At 38.1% G+C, this 16021-nt stretch overlaps 2 protein-coding genes across 2 annotated transcripts in view; one reads left to right on the top strand and one right to left on the bottom strand.

Annotated features, from left to right (window-relative positions):
* The first annotated feature begins 881 nt into the window (after positions 1 to 881).
* On the top strand, positions 882 to 6704 carry LOC121894075 (bladder cancer associated protein). Its single transcript, XM_042406402.1, has 2 exons — positions 882 to 1008; positions 5130 to 6704. The coding sequence occupies exon 2, from the start codon at positions 5381 to 5383 to the stop codon at positions 5642 to 5644; it is 264 nt and encodes an 87-aa protein (XP_042262336.1). The 5' UTR covers positions 882 to 1008; positions 5130 to 5380; the 3' UTR covers positions 5645 to 6704.
* A 6282-nt stretch (positions 6705 to 12986) lies between these two features.
* The window catches only part of ripor3 (RIPOR family member 3), a 40619-nt gene continuing 37584 nt past the window's right edge, over positions 12987 to 16021 (bottom strand). Inside the window, exons 23-26 of the mRNA XM_042404830.1 lie at positions 14775 to 14977; positions 13446 to 13529; positions 13251 to 13341; positions 12987 to 13153 (exon numbers count right to left, since the gene is read on the bottom strand). Coding sequence (XP_042260764.1) covers positions 13053 to 13153; positions 13251 to 13341; positions 13446 to 13529; positions 14775 to 14977 — 479 coding nt within the window. The 3' untranslated portion in view covers positions 12987 to 13052. The remainder of the gene's footprint in view (positions 13154 to 13250; positions 13342 to 13445; positions 13530 to 14774; positions 14978 to 16021) is intronic.

The following is a 16021-nucleotide window of genomic DNA, read 5'->3' as shown; positions in this document are numbered from 1 at the left end:
TAAATGTGCGTTCAATGTAAGTGATGGGGGGCCAAAATCCACAATGTGTCCAAGATTCAAGAGATTCAATAGCTTTTGTTGTCACATGCACAGCAACACAGCGGGTGGCAACACTGAAGGCAGTGAAATTTGGCTTCTTGGAGCTCTAGTTCCAATTAGATTATGAAATAAGTATTTACAATTATAAAAAAGGAGAGAGAGAAGAGAAAGATAAGAGAGACAAAAAAATATGCAAATATACATCATATTGCACACTGGTGCGCAAGTGTGTTATTGCACATAGGTGATAATAAGATAAATAAGTATATTACACATAAGTAATATGTGATAAATACTTCGTCCACACAGTTATTTTGTGCAAAAACTGTATGTAAAAGTTGATGTGAAGCTTATATGAGGCTTCAGCAGTCTGAGTTAGTCATATCAAGTGGATATCTGCTACATTTACAGTCTTTTTAGCATCAAATTCCCTCTTTGTGTTTCCTCGGACAGTGTTTCCCTGTTGAGCTGTGGTGGAAGTATAGTAACAAAAAGACGGACTTTGACACTAAAAAGATTGTAACGTTGAAAGATATCTACTTGATTTGACTCATTTGGACGAAAGCTTCATATTAGTTTCAGATAAACTTTTAAATGCATTTTTGCACAGAAGGACTGTGGATTTTGTCCCCCATCACTTTCATTGTAAGTGCATTATGAGGGGATCTTCTAATGGTCAGTATGAACAGGAGGAATGATTACAGCAAGAAAAACCTGTTTCACTGTTCATTTGGGCTCCTGGCTGTTGTTTTTTAAACGAGTTGAAAAACTGTGAACACGTCCTTTAACCCTGCTAAAGAGAAGATAAATGTATTCAGGCAGACCACTAGTCTCCTAAACTTTCTGCTTGGGGTCCTTTTTGCTAACGCTAATTCTTGTTAGCTGGCTTGCTACGTACGCAGTCAGTAGTTGAGACAGATCAGATGTTGGTGGTTTCTCTCTGCTGAGAATGAGCCCGAAAGATGTCAGGTTTGTCCACATTTTTGACAATTCACTCAAACACACACCCCGACTGTTGCAAATGTGTCAAACTGTGTCACTTTAATAGCTAGGTAGCTTAAAACATCCGCCTAATCTTTTGTTGTGTGTCAAGCTAACGTAGCTAGTTAGCTCTCAGTACTGTTCTTCCGTCTATGAGGAAAATATTGATGTCAAACTGACGGTAAACTTAGAGAAAACGGTGTATACCCTAATTGAAATGTTGTCACATTTTGTTAAGGCTGCCTTCTTACTTCTGAGTAAAAATATTTCAGCACCATAATGATCCACTTTTAGACCTCTCTCACGCTGCGTGCTAACGTTACCGCCCACTGCGATGGATCTTTGTGGTAGAATATTGGAGGTGAAGACAGTAAAAATGCTAAAATTACTTCATCATTAATGCTGTTTGTTGTACTAACAGTACACTGAAGTAATCGGCGGCTGCTTAGGACTTTAAAATCAATCAGTGTGATGTTTTATTGTTGATCTCCTTTCACCTGCAAGCTTCAAAATATTAAATTAGTAGATTTTTGAACGGAGTTTGGTTTGTCTTTCTGTCATACACTGGATATTCGGCTAGCTTTAGATATGTTATTTGTTCCTTGTCATCTAGGAGGAAGATTGGTTAATTTGACGTCAAGTAACTTTAAATGTTTAAGTCAAAGACCAAACCGTGTAAAGTTATTTAGCAGTTAACCAACCAAGCGTAACGTTACATCACGTTAACTACCGGTATGTACCGAAGCGAGGTTAGGTTGTCCAGCTGAATGTTTGCCGATTTAACCCAACAACTATACTAAGTAGTTAACACTAGTGAAGTCAGTTATTAAATACAGAAATATGAATGTGTCGGCCAGTTAGTCACACGGCAGTCAGGGGATGCTGGCAGCTGTCACTGACACTAACTCAGCTTTTGTCCTTCAACCAGCCGCAGCCAGTTTTCATGTTGAGACGAGCTGCTTTTAATGCGGATTTCGACACCGAAACAACGTCATTTTTCATCATGTTTCATCCGATCCAGGCAAAGTCAGTCCTATAAATCCGGTTAGATAACTTTACGTTAGCATTATGTCATACCATCATAACATCAGTTTTAATAGCAAGAGGTTTGCTTAGTGCGTAGCTGGCTAGCTGAGCGGCTACCAGTGTGTTTCAGGCCCTTTTATAAGGAAGTTACCCTCTTATGAATAGTTGGCTACATGTTTACTTTTGGAAGTCATTAATGAATTTGGGCTGTGGCACTGATTAGTCATGACTGTGATATTGTGTGGCGTAATGGTATCCTTTCTGTAGCTGCCATTCAAAACGTAGTAATGTTACACGTATGCAAACTCTCACACATTATCCTGACTAACTGGCAGTGGTGGAAGAAGTACTCAGATCTTTTACTTAAGTAAAAATAGTAATACTGCAATGAAAAAAAATACTCAATTACATGTAAAATTCTTGCATTGAAAGTCTTAAGTAAAAGGAGTCAAGTGAATTTATTTATAGAGCATATTTAAAAACAACAAGAGCTGACTCAAGTGCTTTAGAACTACAATGAAAACACATTATGAGGATCCAAAAATAATAATTAAAGTGTAGAATAAATTAATAAATATTGGATTTTAATTTAAAAAAAACTGACAGCATTAGACAGAAAAAATAAATACAGAGTGTGACCAGTCATGTCTTCATAATGACTATTAAAATGCTGAAGAAAAGAGAGAGATTGGTTTTAAAAATGTCAATTGAGGAGGAGGATCTAATAAAGAGGCAAACTGTTCCACTGTACCGTGGATTTTAACTGGGAGCGTTGAATGAAGAGCAGTGATTGGTCAGCAAATCTGAGGGGTCTGGCAGTAGAATAGGGGAAAGATGAGGAGCTGCCAGTCCATGCAGAGCTTTTTTTTTTTTTTTTTTTTAAAAAAAAAGAATAAAACTCTCTTAAAATCAATTCTGCGTTTCACTGGTGACCGGTGTAGAGAGGCCAGTACAGGAGTGATGTGGTCTCTCTCTTTTTGGTTCCAGTGAGGAGTCTCGCTGCAGCATTTTGAACCAGCTGCAGGCCAGATAAAGCTGACTGACTGATTCCTATATACAGACAACTACAATAGTCAATGCGGGAGGAGATAAAAGCATGCACTATGGTCTCCAAATCCTCAATAGACAGAAATGATTTTAGGTTTTTAAGTGATCTAAGATGCAAGAATCTTGATTTGTTTATCAAAAAAGTGCATAAATATTGTCTGCAAAGTGTACTTAAAGTATTAAAAGTAGTCACAGCGCAAAATGGCCCAATTTAGGGTGTTATATTTATCATACATGTGTATATACGTTATTTGGATATTAAAACTGATTAATTGATGTGCACATGTCAGATAGAGGTCATTTTAACACCTTACACTGTTTTAATGAATCTGTAACTATGCATGTTTTACTAATATACATTTTACATATAAAATATTGGTCTGAAAAGTAACTAATAACTAATAAAGCTGTGAAAGTACAATTAAAAGTACAATATTTCCCTCTGAAATGTAGTGGAGTGAAAGTATAAAGTAGCTTAAAATGGAAATACTCAAAGTAATTACCTCACAATTGTACTTAAGTACAGTATTTGTGTAAATGTACGTGGTAATTTTCCACCACCGCTAACTGGCACGTCAGGTGGACTCTTATCAGTCTATTAATGTACATGTATTACTATATTTACATGCACCAGAGTGACGCCTACGTTAAATCTGCAGGCTTGTACTTCTATAAAAGGAGTCGCTCTAATTATAGTGTTTATTCAGAATTTGCATGAACTGCAGGTTATTCATGGTACTAAAAGATGATGATGTGTGTGTGTGTGTGTGTGTAGAGTTTTATAAGGCTGCAAGTAATGATTATTTTCATTATAGATCAGTTTGACAATTATTCTGTTGATTAATCGATTGGTTGTTTGGTCCATAAAATCCCAAACTCAAAGTTACTCAGTTTACTGTAGAAACTAGGAAATATGAAATTGAGAATTATGAAAATAGTTGGCAACTAATTGATTAATTGTTGCAGCTTTAGATTTAAATTTAAATTCAATACAAAAGTGTATTTTCTTTTATATATGTAAATTTAGTGAATAAATGTTGTTCCTCTTCTTAAGGTCAGCACAAACACAACAAAAGTCTCTAATAGGTATAAAAAAAAAAATTAAATGAACTAAATAATTGTCATTATAGACTAATCAGGTGGTTATTTTCTCCATTGTTTGATTCATTGTTGGGGCCAAAACAGCCCAGAAATTTAGTTTACTGTCACATTTGCAAATCTGAAACCAGAGTTAAACATTATTTAGCTTCTTCTAAAAAACATCTTCATCCACATGCTGCATTGCTGTATAAAGAGTCCAGGCTGATGAGTCCATGCAAAGATAGTCATACTTAGTTATTGTATGTATGTCTAATAGTTCTTGAAGGACACGTTCACAGTTTTTCAAGTGTGTCTTAAAACAGTCAGGAGCCCAAATGAACAGTAAAACATGTTTTTCTTGCTGTAATCATTCCTCCTGTTCATACTGACCATTAGAAGATCCTTTCATAATGCACTTATGATGGAGGGCAAAATCCACAGTCCTCCTTCTGTGCAAAAATGTATCTAAAAGTTTATCTGAAGCTTATATGAAGCTTCAGTCAAATCAAGTAGATATCTTTCAATGTTACAGTCTTTTTAGTGCCAAAGTTCCTCTTGTTGTTACTATACTTCCACCGCAGCTCAACAAGGAAACACTGTCCGAGGAAACACAAAGAGGAGAATTTGATGCTAAAAAGACTGTAAATGTGTCAGATATCCACTTGATATGACTAACTCAGACTGCTGAAGCCGCACTAAATGACTGTGTGGACACACTGTGGATTTTATCCTCCATCACTGACATTGAAATCACATTTGAAGGGGATCTTTTAATAACCAGTATGAACAGGAGGAATGATTACAGCAAGGAAAACCTTGTTCACTGTTCATATGGACACCTGACTGTTGTTTTAAGACACTTGAAAAATTGTGAACATGTCCTTTAACTTGTTGCCGTACTACAGTTCAGAATTTGAAATCCTCAGACTCTCTTCTGTGTCCTCTGCTGTCTCCAGGGATGACCTGATGACAGCAACATCTGGCTTCTTCGACCTGTTCCTGCATCATCCCAGCTCTGTGGGATAGGACGCCTCTCCCACATCTCCAACCACCTGCTACGGGCCTCCTTCAGAGACCTCCAACAACCCGGGGTTGAACTGTACCAACCCCACACACACACACACACACACACAGCATCCAACACAAGCCAGAGAGACTCTGCCGGCGTCCTTTACAAAAAAAAAAAAAAAAAAAAAAAAGAGAGACAATGTATTGCCTACAGTGGCTCCTCCCCGTGCTGCTCATCCCCAAACCGCTGAACCCGGCGCTGTGGTTCAATCACTCCATGTTCATGGGCTTCTACCTGCTCAGCTTCCTGCTGGAGAGGAAGCCCTGCACCATCTGTGCCTTGGTCTTCCTGGCTGCCCTCTTCCTCATCTGCTACAGTTGCTGGGGCAACTGCTTCCTCTACCACTGCCAGGACGCCTCACTGCCGGACGCTGCCCACGACCCAGCGATTGTCGGGACCTAGGAGAGAGAAAGAGGGAGAGAGAGAGAGAGCGATATCGAAGAGGAGGTTGGGGCGGGCGGGGAAGGAGATGTGGTGAAGGGTGACGAGGCATTGCTGGGGAATTACTGTAGAATGATACTGCCATGCTGGAAGAGGGGATGGACTACACTTTGGGGGGCGGGAGAGCGGTGAAGAGGCGGTGTTGAAAGACTGCCGAGAGCGCTGGGCTGAAGGCGGTGACGAGGAGGAGGAGGAGGAGGAGGAGGAGGAGAGCCAGTTTTCGAGGATTATCGGGGGCTGTTCTGCCATGCTGTAAAGACAGACAGACTTGAATCTGAGGTGGTGGGAGGAGAGGAGGGGGAGGCGGCGTCGGAGGAGACGTTTCGTGTTACTTTAATGTTACAGACCGGGGAGGAGGAGGGGCGTGTGACATTTCATTTTCAGCAACTTGAATTCCAGCATTTTAAAAAGGGGATGAAAAGTAAACGATATATATACATACATAAATAAATAAATAAACCACCTGGGACGTCAACTGAAAACGGCCGCTGTGTTTCAGTATTTCTCTCAACAGCTTCTCCTAAAAAAACCCTGTTTTTAGAATAAAACTCACCTCAAACTGCCAAAAATCCCGACATAACCTCTCCTAAAGTCTCAGACAGAGCTCGGACATGGCCGTGCTCGCCGCTCAGACCTGCAGCGGCTGAGCTCCGTGTACCAGGTAGTGTTAAAGAACATCTCCATAGAAACGAGGAGCAACACGCCCGCCTCTCACAGTCCGACGTGACCAAACTTCCTGTCACACACACACACACACACACACACACACACACACACACACACACACACACACACACACACACACACACACGACACTGGACAATCAATAACTATGCTGTGAATAATTCTCCCCTCTCTTCGCCGCATCGCCACACACACACATAAACACACCTCACAAGGTGTAATAATGCTGAGAAACATGTGACCCGCCGCCGTGCTCTGTCGCTGCCCCCCCCTCCTCCTCTCCTCGTCTTCCTCGTCTCCTCTTCCTCCTCCACCACCACACTCACGATCTGAACTTTTTTTGTTTGTTTTTTGCCGGTTTTTTTTGTTTGTTTTTTTTCTTGTGCATGGGTTGCCTTTAGTTTTTTTTTTTTTTTTTTCATTAAGGTCACACACAAAAATTTTAATTCATTAAAACAAAATGCTGAAAGTTTCCAAAGGGTAGAAAAGTCTGAATGTGTGTGTGAGTGTGTGTGTGTGTGTTGAGTGAATGAAAGACCATGTGTGTTATGAGGGATAGGTGTGTATTCTCTTGTGATCATGACATGCTGAAGAGCGTAAAATGTGGTGAAACACAAGGTAACGTACTGTAAACGGTCAGTATTCTCCAGCAACAATAAGCAATACACAACGCCAGCTGAAGAAATCAAACTTTTTTCACTGACGATTAGAAGTTTATTGGTAATCAGAAGGACGATGCTGTCATTAAGTTTCCTTGTGTGTCACTGTTTTAAGTGTTATGTTTAGCTGTCAGACGCAGGTTAAGGTGTTTATACTGTGTACCTATTGGTGTGTGTGTGTGTGTGTGTGTGTGTGTGTGTGTGTGTGTGTGTGTGTGTGTGTGTGGCCTCCTGTCGCGGTGCTGAACATGCTCCACTGCTACATGATTGCTTTGGTTTTAATTTAAATAAAGTTTTTTCTTCTCAACGTGTTCAACTGTGTCTCATTCATTATCATATCAGACAAATGATTTAGTTAAAAGGTTTTGTAGAAACGCATTTTTGTAGTCAGATGAGGCCTTCATTCAAGGTGTTTCATCCAGGGCTGCAACTAAGAACTGTTCTCATTATCTATTAATCTGTCGGTTATTTTCTTGATAAATCAATTAGTTGTTTAGTCTATAAAATGGTGAAAAATGTCGATCAGTGTTTCCCAAAGCCCAAGGTGACGTCCTCAAATGTCTTTATTTTGTTCTCAACTTAAATATATTTAGTTTATTATCATAGAGGACCAAAGAAACAATAAAAATATTCACATTTGAGAAGCTGGAATCAGAGAATTTAGACATTTTCTTCTTAAAAAATGACTCTAAAGGGTTCATTGATCTATCAAAATAATTGGAGATTAATTTAATAGTTAGCAATTAATTGATTAATCATTGCGACTGTAGTCTCAATAAGATCTTCCCCCAGGGGACCAAGATCATTTTCAGGAACTAAATCTATTTTTCATCCAAATTAAGTTCCTGTGCAGTAGCTCCAGGTGTAGAATAGCAACGATAAGTCGATTAATCAATGAGTTGATCGACAGAAAATTGATTGGCAACTTTTTTGATAATCATATAATTGTTGTAGTCATTTTTTTTAAAGCAAAACTGCAAAAAAATTTGGTTTCTTCAGCTTCTCGAATAATGATTGAATGATTTTCTGTGTTAAACGTGACAACTGTCAAAACTGACAAAACAACGTCTAGAGATGTCACCTCTGACTCTGGGAAACTGTCATTTAAATCAATAATAAATAATTGGCAGTTTAATTGATAATGAAATTTAGTTGGGAGGTAGAACTCTCTACTTTCTTTGTTTCAGCTTTTGTTAGTATCAGACCCTTATCTTTGCCTTTTTGTGTTAAATTATCCTGCAGAAAATAAACAGTTCTTATGACAAACACATCGCAAGTAAATCATGCAAAAGTATTAAATGAGACTATTTTCCAAAGCACGCCGTCTGTATCACCTTCAGAAGCTCTTCGCCTGCTTTGTTCACATCTTGTAGTACTTTGTTAGTTAGAAATTCTCTTGGCTAGTAAATATTTCCCAGTAGATGATGATGAGAACTGAGAGTCTGGAAGAAACACCTCATCAGGTCGGATCCAAGAGATCAACATGTCAGTCAGGATTAGAGATGCAACAGGCGTCTCGAATCATTACAGAAGGTTTGTTTTACAGCTGGATAGTAAGTAACTAATTAATTTAACATATCTATTTAAACAGAAATAATTGGAAAAAGAACGGCGTCAGGACATCAGTGAAGGGATGAAGAGGAGATAAATGACGGAGGATGAAACAAACAAGGGGAAACTGTACTGACGGTACGTGAGCTGGAGGTGAGTCTCAGATGATGCAACTCAAGTGCAAGCACAGCAAACAACCTGCTCCAAATACTCCCCGCAGACTTTAACGTCCTCTTTCACCTCCTAAATGATATATTTTTTTTCATCATCCTGAAACAGTCCGCCGCGCAGAACAAACAGCTGATTTACAGGTTGTTTTTTTTTTTTTTTTTACGAACACGACTCTTCTGCTCTTGCACTTTTATTCCTTATGAGAAACAGCCAAGATAAAGTTCATTTCTTTGTAATGTTCTTCACTTTTTATGCATTGTCTGCGTGGCGTGGTTCAACGAGTTTAAAATCATCTGAAACTGGTTTAATTAGTTGCACAAAATACAGCTTTAAGCCACTCAGAATGAGTATTAAAGAGATTATGATGAATTATAACTGCGGTGAAGATGCTGCACACAAGGCATTCAGATACATTTTTATATAAGATTATGGTTTTACAATGAAAATTTATTTTTATTATCGATTAGAGACACAGCGGGCACAGTGCAAACATGCATTCATTGATTAATTTATTCCTACGCTGTGTTTTAAATACATCTGAGGTGCTTTAATTCTCTTAGGATGTGAGATTAACCTCTCGAACTGCGTGGAAATGATCTTTCTACACAATTAATTGTATTTGTTGAAGCTTTAAACAAGAAAGTCTGCATATTGTCATTGATATCCCTGGTTTTTGAGGTGTATCTTCTCTCCATGATGCAAAGATATCACAGCTGTAGTTTTAATAGACGTCATATTTATCGTAGCTGTACTGAGACTGAGGATGTGAAACTATTCCGCTTCCTAAAAATGAAGCAGATCTGACCTGTGTTGAGCAACTATGGGCACAATGAGGCTGAAGAAAAAAAACGTCAGTACCTTCTTCCCATGCCATTTTATTGACCTCCCAAACAGTCTCTAAATATCTGAGTCAGACAAAGGTCAAAGGTCAGTTTAACCAAAGCCAAATGGATTCTGTGGCCAGTGAAAGTATCTTCAGGTCAGGTCCCGTTCCCAACCTTCAGTTTACAGGAGCAGCCAGCAGGGGGCAGCATTAGTCTCAGTGTCTGAAGCTGAGGACGTAGACTGTCCTGAGAAAAATGTGGAATAAATTCTACATTTTCTCACAGCTAATAATAAAAGTACACATGCTTAAAGTCCTGCTCAGATCAGAAATGTGTTTTTCTTACTTCAGTTGGATGATTTAGCAGAATGATGTTGGGTGAATTCAGCAATATTGGGATAGTTTTTAGTTGAATTTTATCTTGAGATCATGTTCTTGAAAGAAAGTGTTTACTTTCTTTATGTGAAGAAATTTAGTGTGTATGATATTTCTTTATATAAAGCATGGCTCATCATTTTGTTGTATTTGACACAAAACTACTTTTTAGTGACATGTTTGGTCATTTGGGACACAGTTTCATTATTGCTTTCAACCCTGATGACATATTTCAAATAATATTTTAAACTGATTTCTTGTTTTTCTTAACCTTAAATGTATCTCTAATGTTACTTGATATTATGTATTAGCTCCCTGTCTGGCTGTTTGTTTCCTGGGTGTCGTTCTATTCTGCAATAGACCTTAAATTCATCATTGATAGAAGATAAACTGTGGATTAAACTAAATGATCTGCATCAGCAGGCACCAACATTGCTGCTTGGTTAGAATAAATTCCTTGTTAGGCCACTATTTGCACCCTAAACATACTAAACAATATTTAAATTAAGCTTTATTGTTCACCATTGTCAGAGAAAATGATTGAGAGATGCTAATTTGACCAAATTATAAAGGTTACTGTGTAGGCATCAATTTGAAGTCTGTTCATAAATCATTAAAAAGTCTTAATCTGTACTTTAAAGTCGTCTGTCGGCTGCATCTCTGTGGTTCCAATTTACCTGAAACATGCCGAGACACCGAGAAAATGTCCTGATTTAAAAAATGTAAACATAAATCCAAAACAATATATGTTTATTTTGGTACACTATTACATCATACATGTTTATATATAACTTATATGTACAATATATTAGTCATTCGAATTTTATACCCTCACATTAAAATCAAGCTGAAGCATACGTCTTTTCTCTCACCTCTTGCTTTTTTGGGGGGTCAACTTCCAGTTTGATGTTGACCACACTCAACCTCATGAGACGTCACAGGATTTATGTCATGTGACTTTGGTCATGTGCTTCCACAGCAAAGTTTCAGCACCGACTGCTTTGACTTCAGGGCGGAAATACAGAAAAGCTTCAAATTTGAGAAGCTGCAACTAGCAAATATTTGGCATTTCTGCTTTAAAAAAAAAGTCTACAATGATTATTGATTATCAAAATAGTTGCTGATTACTGATTAGCTGATTAATAGCTAATCGTTGCTTTAAAGCTAACAGAAGGGGCCGTATATGATGGGCCCGATCAATAAAGTGACTATTGAGAGTAAATCATCGCTTCTCATCATTACAGCTACGTTGGTGGCATATAAATTATTGTATGAAGTGAATTCATTAACTGATGATCCATTAAGTGAACTAACTAATCAGATAAACTCATAGTAACTTGATCATTTTTTTAATGATGAGCGACAGGAATTTATGACACATCCTGCATTAATTCATGCGTTAATAACACTGAACTTAAAGTCACACAATTTAGCATTTATAAGAAGTATATAAACATTTAATAAATGGTTTATAACACACTATAATGTAGTTATAAGTAGTTATAAGAACATTTTTAAGTGTTTACTAATGTAGAGTATTTGAACTTCTTCTATGAAGACATATTTTATATTATTACAGCTGTGTTTTTTAATTATATTCATATATTTATACAGCAGCCTCCACTTATGGATGCAAACAAGACACTTATACAAACACTTATCTCTGTTTACAACCACATTATGACGTGTTAAAACCATTTATATGTGCTTCTAAATGCTAAATAGAGACACTTAAAGTAAAGTGTTACATGTGTTTCCTAGAAATTCTTCACCAAGCAGTAATAAGAGTGTGTCATACATGTCGGCTGATTGTCACATCCAAGTTAAATCGATGCAGATGCAAACGGCAACACTTCAAATCCACACGTTCATAGATCACATCCAGAAGAGCTGCATCATCCGTATCATCTGCAAAAGCAGGAAACTAACTCACTCGCAAATATTACTATTTTATCCTCAAGAACAGATTTAGTAGAGAAGCGTAAAAAAAACCCTCATAAAAAGCTGTTTGGCTGCCTGCCAGAGTTGTTTGTACGATAATCCCTCGGTGTCCCTGAATGTCACAGCTCCTGTTTGCGGAAACGTTTCAGCAGCCATTTTATGTTCCTTCCACTAAACGTCCAGGAACCGATGAAAAAAAACAACAACAACAAAAAAGGAAAGTAAATACAACTCGGAGAGAAAAGTAAAGCTGCTGCAGGTAGATTTGTGGACTTCTCCTCTATGAGGTTTGAATCACTGTTTGTGGCTGTTATTAAGGATTTATTTGGTCCCTCAGAGTTGAATGTTTTTGTGTGATATTTCTCTCAAATACACACTTTCACTCCATTATGTGAGATAATAATAATATTTGTCCTTCACTTTTGTAATAAAACAAACATGAGGATTTGTTGACCTTATTGAAAGCAAGGCTGCACAAGACATCACATTAGAGTTAAAGGATAAATTCACAGTTTTTCAAGTGTGTCTTAAAACAACTGTGGTGGAAGTATAGTAACAAAAAGAGGGACTTTGGCACTAAAAAGACTGTAATGTTGAAATATATCTACTTGATTTGACTCATTTGGAAGCTTCATATTAGCTTCAGATAAACTTTTAAATACATTTTTATACAGAAGGAGGACTGTGGATGATCATTATGGCAAGAAAAACATGTTTCACTGTTTATTTGGGCTCCTTACTTGTTTAAAGACAGACTTGAAAAATTGTGAACTCGTCCTTTAAATAACTAAGAGGTACTACACTGGAGATCCCGAGGAGATCCTGCATGTCGGCATTTTTACCACCCAACATAAATTCACTTATCAGGTACAGTCACTTCTCTGTCTGCAGGATGAATAAAATCCAAACGGTCCCTAAACATCAGCGAGTGAGCGATCCATCCAGAGAAAGCTGAAGTCATCTTCAACATCTTCGTCTGCACTTTGGTATCGTTTCTTGTGAAGGTAGATGCCTCTTCCTGGCGTATAAACTTTATCCAACTCAAACACACAAACTGGGTTTAATTTTAGTCTCTCGCCCCGACGCTCAGGAGGACTCTTCATGTTGGGTCCAAACCAGAAAAATACAAGACCCACAAGCTTCTTTTAGGTCCAGACTTGTTTACTTATAGGATCGTAATCTCAGTCTCTTGGTTCTGGTAAGCCTCCTCCTGCAACTCAGCGTACAGCTGGTCCATCCGCTGGAAGGCCAGGTACCCCTTTTTACCTGCAGATGAAGAAGAAAAAGAATAAAATACCTTAAACTGAACAGCTGAATTATGAATAAATGTTTTAAAAAATGGTAGATTAATGAATGTTTGTACCAAAAGAGAGGACAGTCTCTCTGGCAGCGCTGCGAAGATCTTCATCCGCTGATCTCCACAGATCTGCTATGTGGTCCACGCTCTCTGTCGCCTGGCAAGAACACACACACATATCAAAACTTGATAGAGTACCAGGTGATATTTCCGTGAGTATTTCTGTGTCTGCTGAGAGTTTGTGTAATACGTGTTGCTCACCCTGAGACATTTAAGAGCCAGACAGGAGCCTTGTTGGGTTTGAGCATTAGTGCTCTTCAGACTCTCCGTGTAGTAAACTACCGCCTGGAGAGGAAGGTTAGAGAGAAATGAGAGAGATGTGATATTATTGTTGTTGTAGCTGCATCATTGCACTTACTGTTAAACCCAGAGAGGGAAGCTGTAATTTGCAGATATACCTGAGCTACTGTGTGTCAGAGATATCTATGAGTCTACAGCCATGCTAGCAGCTCGGCAATGACAACGCTAACATGCTGATGATTAGCAGGTATAATGTTTACTTTACTCATTAGTGTGCTAACTTTTAGTAATTAACACTATGCACAAACAGCTGAGACTGATGGGAATGTCATTAGTTTTGTCTAAGTAATTGGTCATTAAACAAAGTACTGGACAGATTATTTGATCTGATGATGGTGCTCGAGGAAAAGTCAGAGGATCACCAAGGTCAGGTCAAGGTCAAGAGGGTTCAAATGCAGATGTCACCTCTGGAGACGGCAGGTCTGGGAGCCAATCAGAAGAGAGTAGGGTCCCCAGACGTGTGGTGCATCAACTTTTATTTGACTAGATTTGCAAATGGGTCACATTTCTCTGCTCAAGTCGTGTTTTTATCATGTAAAAAGTAGCTAAATATTCATTTTTTTGTGTGTTAAGTGTGAAAGAAATACTACACTAAATTACAGAAAAAAAATACAACCTGTTACATAAAGTGCAGGTGATGTTTTTACATTTATATCTGCCCAGTAAAACCTGTACATTTCACTGTGTGTGGCTTTCTTGGATTTTTATTTCACATGTAGCAGATTTTTTACTGTTCGCTTCTTATTCTGAACAAAAAGCATTTAAATTAACCGTAAAATAAGTTAGCTCATATACTTCTGTGGCAAATTAGGAAGTGACAGGCCTCATGTATGGGGACCCTTCTCTCTTCCCATTGGCTCACAGACCTGGAGTCCACAGACATGAGGTCTGTAGTCGGACCCTTCTGCAGTCTGTAGGATTCAGTAGGTTTTCATCCAAAATTTAATATGTCCAATACTTCAACTTATGACCAGATACCTGAAAAACTAATGACATTACCATCAGCCTCACCTGTATTTTGTGTTTGTGCTAATTAGCAAGTGTTACCATGCTAACATGCTAACCGGTAAACATGGTAAACATTACACCTACTTAACATCAGCATGGTAAGTTTTTTACTGTGAGCGTTCATTGTAAACATAAGCATTTAGCTCAAAGCCTTACAAAGCTGCTAGCATGGCTGTAGAGTCTTATTAATGTTAAAACACTAACAGTTTAATGTTTATGTACTTTGCTCCTGAAGGCCTTGCAGCCTGCAGCTCTGCAGAGGCAGTTGGCAGCAGCTTTGCAGACTTTGTGGTTGGAGTCGATCTGCAGGGCGGCCAGAGTCTGCAGCGTGCACGCCAGCGGGAGGAGCTCCGAGATGCTCCGCCCCCTCAGTTTATTTAAACCCCGCCTCCTTTTAGGGCTCCTCAGGGCAGACAGGATGTACTCTGAAACACATAACGAATGACCGACGAATGAGTAACACACATAATTTAGATGAGAGAACAGTCTCGTCACAAGGTCCATTTAGTAGCTGATCTGGAGCTTTCAATCATATTCTATGGTCTTTACCAGCAGATGAAGTTTGCATTGTAGATATTCAAATTTCCTTTTTTCATCTGAGGTTCTCGTCACAGCCTGATTTTCTGCAAAATTAGTACTTTTACTTTAGTACTTTGAGTAAATTTAGCTGGTAATACTTCTATACTTTTACTTATGCAGGATCTTTATTTGTAATGAAGTATTTTTACAAATAAAGATCTGAGCTCTACTTCCAAGACTGCAGGTGACAGAATCTGATGGGTCACCAAGTATAGTGAGAGGACACGAGTTTTAACATCCAGACTAACAGATGTTGCACATTTAGAAAGAATTCAGGCTGAAATAAAGTTATTTTTCTGCTTCTAAACAGTGAGATCGATAAGTCACAATGAACTTGGCCGCAAATAGTTTGTCTAGTTCTCTCAAATTAGTTATTTATGGTCTCAAAGTTTGAGATTTTCAGCTTTTCAAATGATATGATGAGCAGTAAGTGTGTAAATCATCCTCGAAACCTGTCAAAAACTCTGCTTGAGAAATGATTTGTTGTTTTAGAAAAAAAAAAACATGTCTAAATGAAATATTGTGCATGAATTATATCATTAAGGAGGTTTCACAAACACTCTGAGTGCTTTTGAGAACATGTGAGTTTGGGTTTAAGCAAATAGTCGAGTAATTGATTAATCGATTGTCAGAAAATTATTTGGCAGCTGTTGTTGTTATGAATTAATCATTTGAGTTATTTTCCAACTAAAAATGCTTAAAGTTCAAAGTGACATTCAGACACGTCACTTTGGACTCGTAGAAAAGTGAAAAAACTTTCTTCTTAATGACCATTAAACAATAGAGAACGAAATTTAACAGAATTAATTGTCTTGTATAAGCGTTTCACAGTGCAACACACAGGATGAGGTTACAAAGAGGAGCAACAGGGTTTTATACACCTGAAGTGG

The sequence above is a fragment of the Thunnus maccoyii genome, chromosome 3, assembly GCF_910596095.1.
Source record: "Thunnus maccoyii chromosome 3, fThuMac1.1, whole genome shotgun sequence".
NCBI classification, from domain to species: Eukaryota; Metazoa; Chordata; class Actinopteri; order Scombriformes; family Scombridae; genus Thunnus; species Thunnus maccoyii.
Note: the sequence above shows the minus strand (reverse complement) of the source record. Positions and strands in the feature narration are given on the sequence as shown.

Coding starts and splice junctions, on each gene's coding strand:
- LOC121894075 (XM_042406402.1), top strand. CDS start 5,381: ATGTATTGCCTACAGTGGCTCCTCCCCGTGCTGCTCATCCCCAAACCG.